The sequence below is a fragment of the Simochromis diagramma genome, unplaced genomic scaffold (genome assembly GCF_900408965.1).
Source record: "Simochromis diagramma unplaced genomic scaffold, fSimDia1.1 OVJJ01000123.1, whole genome shotgun sequence".
Classification (NCBI taxonomy): Eukaryota; Metazoa; Chordata; class Actinopteri; order Cichliformes; family Cichlidae; genus Simochromis; species Simochromis diagramma.
The window spans coordinates 2880176-2891224 of NW_024386778.1; the positions used below are offsets into that span (position 1 = coordinate 2880176).

The 11049-nt window shown below is 39.8% G+C and overlaps 1 protein-coding gene across 1 annotated transcript; it reads left to right on the forward strand.

Annotated features, from left to right (window-relative positions):
- The first annotated feature begins 1812 nt into the window (after positions 1-1812).
- On the forward strand, positions 1813-10908 carry micu2 (mitochondrial calcium uptake 2). The gene is made up of 12 exons (XM_040011910.1): positions 1813-2073; positions 2455-2584; positions 3161-3192; positions 3271-3346; positions 4173-4220; positions 4355-4437; positions 5165-5218; positions 5684-5781; positions 7544-7715; positions 7800-7908; positions 7992-8149; positions 9678-10908. Exons 1-12 carry the CDS (start codon positions 1876-1878, stop codon positions 9777-9779), a joined length of 1260 nt encoding a protein of 419 aa, XP_039867844.1. The 5' UTR covers positions 1813-1875; the 3' UTR covers positions 9780-10908.
- Positions 10909-11049: the final 141 nt, after the last annotated feature.

Consider the following 11049-nt stretch of genomic DNA (forward strand, 5'->3'; position numbering starts at 1 on the left):
GAAAAGCCAGAGCATTATCGTCACAAGGTAGCAGCAGCAGTAACAACTTCATATTCTCCATGCTGAAGCCTTCTAAGGTTGTGTAACAAATGTGGTGGTTGTAATTTGCATATAACAGTAACATACAATAAAGTATTTATGGATTATGTAAACATGGCCGAAACCTTCATTAAACATAGGGTTAGTCTTTGAGTGTAGTGCGCTCCTCATGGGAATGAGCTGCAGGAGCCTTCATACTGACACTTTGCTGCAAGAAGGAATCGTTGCTGAAGGGCTCCAGACTGTATCCATACTGAGAAGTCATCCAAATGCTTTACATCTCCTTCTGTACACACAGTAACCAGAGTACCAACAACAACAAAAGATGTATACTGTATTCTTGGCTTTTTCTTAGAGCAACCAACTAAAGTTCTCCTATCCAAGCAGCATACGGTGCATCAAAAAAAATGGACAGATGTGAATAATTAATGTGAGTAAAAATAAAGGTTTGTGCAATTTTTTGGGGCACTCAAGTGCAGCCCTGTGCACGGTGAGAAAGAGCAGCAGTGATGCAGGATCTGTTCTAAAGACATCCATGTACACAGTGCGGCACAAAATCTGCACAATTCGATGTATATTTGAAGAATGTAAAGCTACATCTGCCAGTATGTATCTGTGAAAATATGAAATGTGGTTTTGTCTCATAAAATCTGTTCATCCCTTCATTTTGCTATTGTCTTTTTTCCCCCTCTGTAGGTGTGAACACATTTTTATAGATCTTCACGGCGCATTAATATGTTCCCGATAATCTTTTCTGGAATTCTGACACAGATTTGATGATTGCTTTCAAAAATAAATCCTGGACCTCTTCTTGTTCTAAGATACTTGATACATATTGACTCTGTTTGATAAATTGCACTAAAACAATGCATCTTTTCTCTTATATATTATTACAATGCAATTGTATTTTAAACCAAAACAAGACTACAGTAACGATTCAGCAGACACTGTTTCAGGTAGTCTAGTTTCACCAGAGAACATGCCCTCTGTGACATTATAGTCTAGGAATGAGGAGTGGTTAAATTAAATGGATCTTGACCTTTGCTCCACTCCTTCCTCTTCGGTCTGTACCTGGGTGATATACAGCCTGTGACAGGCAGCCTTCAGGCCTTGGAATCTCTCTCTCTACACACACACACACACACACACACACACATATATATATATATATATATATATATATATATATATATATATATATATATATATATATATGTATACACACACATATATATATATGCACTGGGGTCTCCTCTTTATTGTATGTTGTTGCTAACTAACAAAAATGGCTGTTGGACAGTTCCTCTGCATGGTATAAAGATGTGAGGAGGTGGTTTCAAATACATCTGCTGAAAGAGCCCTACATTGATCATTTTAACTCTGATGTACCAGCAGGGCTTTGGCCAGTCATGGCCCAGTATGGAGTTTATATAATCTGAATGTTGGACCTGAGGCCCCAAAAACTGAGACATGTTATATGTTTGATTATTTTTTGTTTACTTTTGAAATAAAAATGCATATTCGGTTATTTTTAAAACTCAATAAAGGATATTTCGAGATTTTTAAGCTTGTTTATCTGACTTTTTAAAATAATATTAGGCATAAGCTACTTTTTCTATGTGTTACCACAGCTCTGTAAACAATCCAGATGAAGTGTCTTTTACAATTATATATAATATTTTCTCAAAAGTGTTCTTCTAAAAAGGTGAACTCTACAATCCGGCGCTGACGGCTTCACGTCATCTAGTCCTTACCTATCACGGCTGGAGAGGGGGCGTGGCCTCGCTTTGCTAAGACGAACGCAGTTTAGCCAGCTAGCGAGTTAGCTTCCTGGAAATGGCCAGCTGGGGGAAAGTTACCGCTCTCCTGAGGGGTGTCTTGAGGAGCCCTCGATCTCTGAAAACCTTCGCACATTACCGTACTGTCGGTCGCGGCATTGTGGCCTCTGTAATTGGCACCGGGGTTGTCTGTTATTACCGGTATCATGTAAACAACAGGACTCTGCCCTTCGCCGTTTATGCTAAGGAAGAAAAAGTAAGTAGACACTTCAGAAAGTTTCTGTCGTCAAAATTCACCGCAAACGGACAGTACCGCTCATATACCTGTCTGTGTTCCTTTAAAGTACGATGTTTCGTAATTACAAGTACAAGCGACACAATAATGTTAGTTGGATATCTACAAAAAGACCGTCCAAATTCATAGTGTCAATTAGTGCCCCCTAGCGGTGCTCACTGAAACTGTTTGTACTTATACACAGTGAATCTGTTCGTCTGACTTATTAGATATAATTTAATAAAATACATTTTTAACTAACCACTCATTTGTCCATTTAATCATTACACATATAAAGGGAGGTGCTGTCCAACATGTGTTCTGTAGCTTACATTGGTGTTTGTGCTCCTTGTGCTGTTGCAGGAAGATGCAGCTCCCCAGATGTCTGCAAGGAAAATCCGCTTCATCCAGTTTGCCTCAGTCGTCCATGAAGAGGAGCCCTACATGACCCCCAGAGACTTCCTATTCTCTGTGATGCTGGAGAAAGTTGATCGTAAGCAGCTCATACAGCGTACAACATGTCAAACAGCTCAAAGCCTTCCATAATCTACATCCCTGTTCTTTCTTAACTAAATATATATAGGATGTAATTTGCCAGGTCAAATGGTAGATTTAACTTTGCTAAATACTTTTTCATCCCCACTATGTATCATGTATGTCAAAGAACAGTGCCCTTATTTTGTGAATCTTTCTAATGCGAATATAGTGAAACTTAAACTGCTCATGTTTAGTGTGTTTAACTAATAAAAAAATGCTGTGTGTGTGGGGATGGGTGAGTGTGGCCTATGGTGTACAGTGCTTTCATGTGTCAGTAAGACTGGACTAGACCATCTGTATGTATCCAAACCCAGACAGACCTCCCAAACATTTCAGATCAGTGGCCGTGCAGCAGTACGAGAAGACTGAGTGCAGTTCTGACTGGGAAGAGGAACCTCCATGTTCCCACAAAGCAAAACAGAGTAGTTTGTTGTGTGCATGGAACAACTTCACGTGCGCGGCTTGCCTCGTGCCTGTTATTGAATAATTTTGTGCTGTTCTGTTATCAACACGTCTTCTCTGGTTTTTGCAGGAAAGCTGCAAAAGAAAATTTTAACCAAACAGGTACATTAACTTCCTAGCAGTGTGTAACCTGCACATGCAGACTTTTCTTTAGGCTAATGGTTCGTTTTATCCCGGCAGGATGTGAACGGTATGCTGGTGGCTGCCTCTAAAGCTCGTGCTGGTAATGATCTCTTCAGAAACTTGGGAGACAAAGGTAAGTTCGCAAAGGGGACTGCAATGCCATACCTTTTAATTGTCAGGTGGATCATCTGTTTAAATCCTCCCCCCAATTTCTCTATTCACTATAACACCAGAATGATCACCAGCTCCTTTTATTATTTTTTAAAGGTGTTGTTGAGCAGTAGTTCTCCAGGTTTTTCAGAAGTCTTTCAAAGGTTTTCTTTGGACATTGGCTGTTTTTGTCAGTCATTTTCAGTCCAGGGCTCGTAGCTGATAATTTTTAGAGAAACGTTTTTACCCTCAGCTGTAAAAGAGTGATGGGGCTGCATGTCAGTGAGTTTGTGAATGCAATAACTCAAGAACAAGGTGTAGGATTTCAAAATTGATGCATCTATTAAAAGCCTCAGGAGTTTTGGAGGATTTGTCACGTTTTGGGGCTGCATATCAGCCGTGGTGTTCATTTCACTGACTGTTTTTCCTGATGACAACAGGACGATAACTAGATAAAAATGAATGCACGGTGATAAAATGTGTTGACACTTTCGTCTATGATTAAAAACGAGATGTAAATGTTCTGGAGAGACGAGATCCAATCAGAAGTAATCCCGGGCATTAAGGTTACAATGTCTACAAACTCTGGTTTCATCTTATGTTCTGCATTTGCTTGCATGTTTGCACGTTTCAGTAAATGGCCTATTTCCCATTTTCCTTGCAAAATATAAGGAAAATGAGAGGTCCACTTTAACCTGTCAGCAGACAATCAACAATCCACCTTTTCATGTTTAATGATAATCCTCTTTGTCAGTGTGTCCCCCTGTTTGTTATCTGAAATGCAGCACAGTGTATTTTATCTCTCACAGGTTTGATATCCTACACAGAGTATCTGTTCCTGCTGTCCATCCTGACCAGTAAGTCTCTCCAATAGTCTAAGCTCTTGCAGGAGATATTGTGCTGACTGGTTCACTCCATTCTGGACTGTTTATTTCTGATACTCTTTGTCTACATGACATAACTACATAACTGCCCTACATTGTTATTGCAGAGCCGCGCACTGGATTTGATATAGCCTTCAAAATGCTCGACATTGATGGCAACGAGCATGTGGACAAAAAGGAGTTTTTGAAAGTAAGAGCTGTGATGTGTTAGGACATGTTGACAATAAAAGCAGAAGTAGATTATAAACGATCATAGTGAAGCAGTAAATTCATGGGCAGACTTATTGTACAGGAATAGTTGTTCTAAATATCTGTGTGCACTTAATTTCAAACTGTCGCCACTTTTAACGCTTCCTCATGTGCTACAACTCCTGCAGTTGTAAGTATGAACCAAGGCACCACGTGAAGGTGAGGGAGAGCTGTAGCTGCTCGAGTCTTGTGTTTTATCTGTCGCTGCTTGAGTTTAGCGGGTTTATTTTTTCAACCAGACATTTGTGTAGCGCTCAGGCTTAGAACGATGGGCTTTTGTTTTAGACTGCATGTTGGCACGTCCTTCACCTTGTTATAGTTTCATGTTATGACTTGGTGAACAAGCCAAAGGCATTTAGTGAAAAGTAGAAGTGCATGGATTCTCATCAGCTCTGGTTTCTATCATGTGATTACATGAAAGCCACATCTCTAACTTGATAAGTGAACTGTACCACAGCTTTATATTTGTTTGGACTTGTCTTGTGACTGTTGTAAAGAGAAACCCCTTTTCAAACATGCTGTTTTTTATTTGTTTGTTTTTTGTATTGTCTGTTTGATAATGTAGGATGTTGCTCACACTTGGACAGCCAAACATTTTCAGTACAACTAGTTATTTTGATTAACTGGTTAACTTAAATTTAATTTATTTCTTCTTTTTGTTGCTGAAGCTCAAGAAAATCATGGGAAAAACTAAACTGCGAGCCCCGATAGATACTACAGAGGTGAGTGTTCATTGGTTGATGGGCTAGTTGAAAACATACAGGCTGATAACACTGGCCGAGGACCAGAAAGAATCATCTGTTTTTAAAAGTTTGCAGAAAATTTTAAAATACATGGTTGATTTTACACTTTTACATGCAGAACTTATAATTTTCACAAGTGCTCAATGTGTTTCCCTCTGGATGCACGGCATATGTCCATTCAATATTCAAACACGTCAAATGTGTACAGCTATGTGATACTCACAAATCCTGTCTTTCCAACAGTACGTGCTTCCATTCTCACCAAAACACTTTGAAATCAGATGACTCTTCTTGACACACTTTGTATATTACTCTAGTTCTACCTCAAACATTAGCATGTTTTGTTTTGGGGGGTTTTCATCAGTATTATGGTGTCATTTCTGCCACTTCACTTTGAATGTTAACACACATGATGTTGTTGAACACTGTCTGCATGTTACCCAGAAAACCACAGACGAAGGAGAAGGTGTGAACACAACACTACAGGCCTACTTCTTTGGAAGGAAAGGGGACAACAAGTTGCAGTATAAGGACTTCTGCCGGTAGGGATACCTCCTAATAATCACAGTCATATACTACAGAGCACATGACATTTTCTTTTTCATAAGTAGCAGCTCTGTATACAAATTTTACAATGTAACATTTCTGTCTTTTTGAAATCTCAGACATTGTGAATATTTGAATCTCACTTGTAAGGGATGTAGACGCTCCCTAAATCCTTTGCATGTAGAAATACTGTTTGAACATGTCATTAGGCAAAGGCAAGGAAAAGAACAGTAAAGCTCATATTAGGCTTGAACTGCTTTCTTAAAAAAAAAGGAGAGAGAGAGAAACTTAAGTTCTCCACGTGTTTCAGGAGCACACATTCTTTCTGCCCAATTTAACTCATCCAGCCAAAGGAGTGTTGAGCTCATACCATAGCGAGATAGTCATCATCTTTCCATCTATTCGCAGTTCATAAGAATTTTTGCTTCTCCAATAGCTTTTGATCAGATTTTAGTGACACGTGCTAACAGTGATTACCTCATGGGTCTTCATTCAAACTGGGGTCAAGATCATATTTGTCATTTTCATAGTACAACTCTAATGCATACTACTTAAACTGACCAAATTCTAACTTCTGAACAATATTCAGTGGTTAACAGAAGATTCTTTATCCAGCTACCCATCTTCTTCCACTTATTAAGATTCTTCATGGTGATAAATCTTATGTGTTAACCTCCTAGGACCTGGTGTCCACATATGTGGACATCACATTTTGAGTTGTCTAAACCAGCGGTCCCCAACCTTTTTTGACCCATAAACCGGTTTAATGTTAGACAATATTTTCACGGACCGGCCTTTAAGGTGTCACGGATAAATACAACAAAATAAAATGATATGACTGAGACCAAAACGGTGGTATTTTGTAAATATAATAATAAACGTGAATTCACTGTGTAATTGTGTAACTTCATGAGCAGCGTCCTCCTGAAATGTGCCAATAACATCGAGAGTAAAATCCTCATCTCTGCCCCTTAATGCTCTCTGGTCGCTATGGTGACGCGTAAATATTTCTTTCAAAATAAGACACACAGCTCCAACACGGGAAAAGACCCAGGGAAACAGAGTTAACGATAAAAAACACTGAAAACCATAAATTTCACACCCGAGCCTCAACTCTCACGGCCCGGTACCAAGTCTGTCTGGACCTTTCTGGCATGTTGTCATGTTACTTCTGACTAACTCAGATACTTTTATATGGTTGTGAAATACAGCCAACCAAATGACCAAAAAAATCTATACTTCACACATTACAATCACCTGTGAATTTTGATTAATTATGAGCCAGATGTGCTACTAAGCCACTGATGTTCTGATATAAATCTGTGTATTTTGTGGGGTTTTCCCTGTTGACCTTTTCAGTTTCTCTTTACTTGACCGGTCCACTGTGACTCCACTGTAGTCTGTGCTTTGAGTGGTCCATAACTAGAAAGGTGCTGTGACAGGCCAGCCAATCCCTAATGGAATAAGGATGTAGCAATTATGATTACCTAACTTTATGTAGCTGTACTTGAGGCTGAGGATACCAGAAGACCTCACTGTGCTGAATTTGTCTTTACTTTATCACTCCACTGTTACTTTTTGTGGAATTTCACCTTTTTATATAGTTGTTTTCTTTTTCTTTTTTTTTCCTTTCATTTGAATATAAAAATGTTGGACTTCACTGTGTGGTCTTCACCTGTGTCGCTGGCAAACCTCAGCAGGAGAACCCTGGTGGGTCTCAAAGGATGAGATTTTGTGTAATTAGTCTCTGTTGTTCAGGTTCATGGAGGACCTACAGGCTGAAGTCCAGGAGATGGAGTTTCTGCAGTTTTCCAAAGGTATGGACACCATGCGGAGGGAAGACTTTGCAGAATGGCTGCTACACTACACCAACGAAGAAGACAATGAAGTCTACTGGGAAAACATGAGGAAGAAGATACCTGCGGGTCAGGTACAAGCACGCTTCCTCCACTCGGTGCCGTCAGAATAGGATTTGTTGTGGCCTGAAAGTCAGCTGTCATGTTTTCTTTTGTAGAGTATCGCATTCGATGAGTTCAAAGCCTTCTGCCTGTTCACCAACAACCTGGAAGATTTTGCCTTCTCAATGAAAATGGTCACAGAAGCCAACCGTCCTGTGGGCATGGGTACGGTTTCTCTGTCGGTTAGATCAGTCTGTAGTTTTCTTCCAATCTTCCAGGCATAGATTTTTTTTTTCTTCTCCCTACAGCCCAGTTCAAGCGAGCTGTGACGATTGCCACAGGCCACGAACTCTCCGAGAACGTGCTGGACACCGTGTTTAAGCTTTTCGACATAGATGGAGACAACTGCCTGAGCCACAAGGAGTTCATTGGTGTGATGAATGACCGAGTACTGCGGGGTCTAAAGGTACTCTCCCCATCTTCTTAGACTGTTTTGTGTCCATAAAACACTGACTTTTCTACTTTTTCACCATGTTTAAGTGAAGTGAATGCCTCTCTCACCTCCATGTGTTAAATATAAAACTGTAAAAGCCTGATGTGTGGGTACAGACATAAGACACTTATCAAAGATCGTCAGTGCTCCTCTAACTGTAGTGTAGATCACACTGAAGTACACAAACACTAAGGCACATCGTTAACTCATGTCATCCATGTGCAACATTGTCTATCACTACGTTTAAAAGAACTACTTACTTACACAAGTTTATTTAAAAAGGGCACATGAACATATTAGACTGGACTGTTAGCTTTTGGTTGCCAAGGTCCATCCATCTCAGGGTCTGTTCCAGTTGTTCATTTTGTTTAAGGAGTGAAGTGACGCTGACGTATCTGTGCAGCCATAAGAAGAAGTGTTTGAATTCTCTGAATACTAACCAAGGCGCTTCAGTGCTTACTTGCCGTCCCAGAATTTATAGCGACAAATCATCCGACCATTCCTGGAAACGATCAACTAAAACAATAGTGGCATACATCTGCAAATGTTCATTAGAAGCATAACCTGCTAAAATGTTTTGAATTTTCAGCAGCAGTCTGTTAACTCCACTGTCGAACTCTGAACGTCGCGCTGCTGCAAGAGAATCTGATTCTCGTCCAGTTGCTGCCTCGCATGAAAAACGTAGATTTACAAGCTTTCTGAATCCAGATGATGAGCTATGTTACTGATCTAATTACGTTCAGGCTTCTGTAAAATTCAGTTAGTAAGCTTCATTTTCTATTGCTGTTTTAAGGATCATCATTAATCATTTTTTTTACTTTTATTGAGCCGGCCATAAATCTACTGAATAAAGCATCGTGTGAAATGGTGCTTAAGTCGATTAACTGCAGGATCTGCTTTCAAAATATTCTGGCTTCACTGTTGTACAGACAGCCGAGGAGACGGTGGAGCATTCCAGCTCTTCTGGCCAGCCTAGGTCAACTTTTATTTTTAGCAGACATGAGTGTGTCTCATTTAACTAAGAGTTGTATTTATTTCCCTTACATAAACTGATTCTTATAATGAATAGCACTCTATACAACATGTCACATTTACACAAGCACTGTCTTCTATGCTTTTAAGTGCTTACTAACTATCATTCACACACCGATGGATGCCCAAGGATATTCAGCACACAGACTGGGGGAGCCAGGGATCGAACCTCCAACCTCCCGATCAGTAGAGGACCTGCTCTATCTCCTGAGCTACATCCACCCCTTAATTAGCTAACCAAAGCGAGTTAAAGTAGTGGGCACACTGCTCAACGTGTCATGTATTTACATCCTAATTGGTGTCCCTGGGATTACATGTACTGTAGAAACAACTGTCATCATTTGACTTTAATCATGGCAAAAATACAAATTGTTTATTAGCAATAGATATTTTACATATCACTCCTAGGCTGCATGCTAATGCTCGTCTCCCAGTACCGTTGGTGTGATGCACAGTGTCTTGCCCTCAGGTGCAGCCTCAAAATGGCATCTCTGGCTACTGGAAGTGTGTGAAGCGGGAGACCCTGAAGGCAGCCCAGGAGGCCCTGGTAGACGGCGGGTGTCCCATCTGAAGCACTGATATGCACCGTGATCATGCTCACCACTTCTGTCTTTTCTTCAGTTGTATGAATGAAATGAATAACCGCATGTAAATGAATATAGGTTTATACCACTGTCTTTGTAAAAGTATGTTTACAGCTAAACACATTTTGGTTTGATCAAAGCTCTTTGGGTTTGCTTGTGGTGTTTACAATATTACATATAATTGTTTGGTCAAGCATTTTATATCCTGTATGGCTGATCACTATTAAACATTCACATGCACTTAAGGAGCAGGACTGCAGTCAACATTTCCTGCAAAAGTGACTTATTCATGAAAGTGAGAATCCTGGTTGCACTGAACAGTGTAACAGATTAGAGGATCCTGCCATGAATACACACATTTCTCATTTTCTGTGCACACTAGTCAGAGTGATTTATTCTCATGGACACAAATGCAAATTTTTACCAGTGCCAAGAAGCTGGCTTGGTTTTTACATGTACTTCTTTTTTTACTCCTGAGCATTAATGTGGTTACCAGAGATCAGTCATGTGAGTCAATAGTGGGTAAACAGCAGTCTGGCATAAATCACTTCCTAGATGACAGACATGTGTAATCTGTCTAATGTCACATTCTCAACATGCTAAATAGCAGCAACTATTTATTTGTTGTGACTGCTCATGCTGTTGTTTACCGGTGACTCACCAAAGCATTTTACAGCTGAGTGCGCACATCTCGAAATGAATGTCGGGCCTCCCACTTTCAACAGTAACAGAGCAGCTGCTATTTACTTAAATTCTGGAGTAACCAGCGGGGTGTACTGTGAAGTTAATGGTTTAGCTATGTTGAAACTCCGTTTTGTGTCACATAAATGGCTTTTTTACCTGGCTAAATCAGCAAGGTGTTATGTTTGGAGTTTCCATGTGAAATGGGTTGGAAGCCAATATTACAGTATGTATAGAACGTCTGCTGGAAAATGTTTTATATACACAAATTGTTGTACCTAACTAAAACCACTCAATGAAGCATAAACTATGCATTCCATTGTCATGGGTATGCGCATGTATTAATTTGGAGATTCAGAAAACATGTTTTGTTTACGGTATATATATATATATATATACTTCACTACTTTGATATTAAAATGTATACACTTTAAAGCTCCAGAACTCCAGCTGTCACCTTAGAAACGAACAGCACCAAAGAGCACACTTGGCAATTACAATTATTAGCTTAAATGGAAATGTTTTACCGCATCTATGCACTGAATTACCAGCAGTGTTTTAGTTTTTATATTCTTT

What these genes read in the sequence shown, in the direction of transcription:
- micu2 (XM_040011910.1), top strand. Translation starts at nt 1,876, where the DNA reads ATGGCCAGCTGGGGGAAAGTTACCGCTCTCCTGAGGGGTGTCTTGAGG. An exon ending in CAGTATAAGGACTTCTGCCG is followed by an intron (nt 5,782 to 7,543) that starts GTAGGGATACCT and finishes TCTGTTGTTCAG; the next exon opens with GTTCATGGAGGACCTACAGG. An exon ending in GAGTACTGCGGGGTCTAAAG is followed by an intron (nt 8,150 to 9,677) that starts GTACTCTCCCCA and finishes TCTTGCCCTCAG; the next exon opens with GTGCAGCCTCAAAATGGCAT.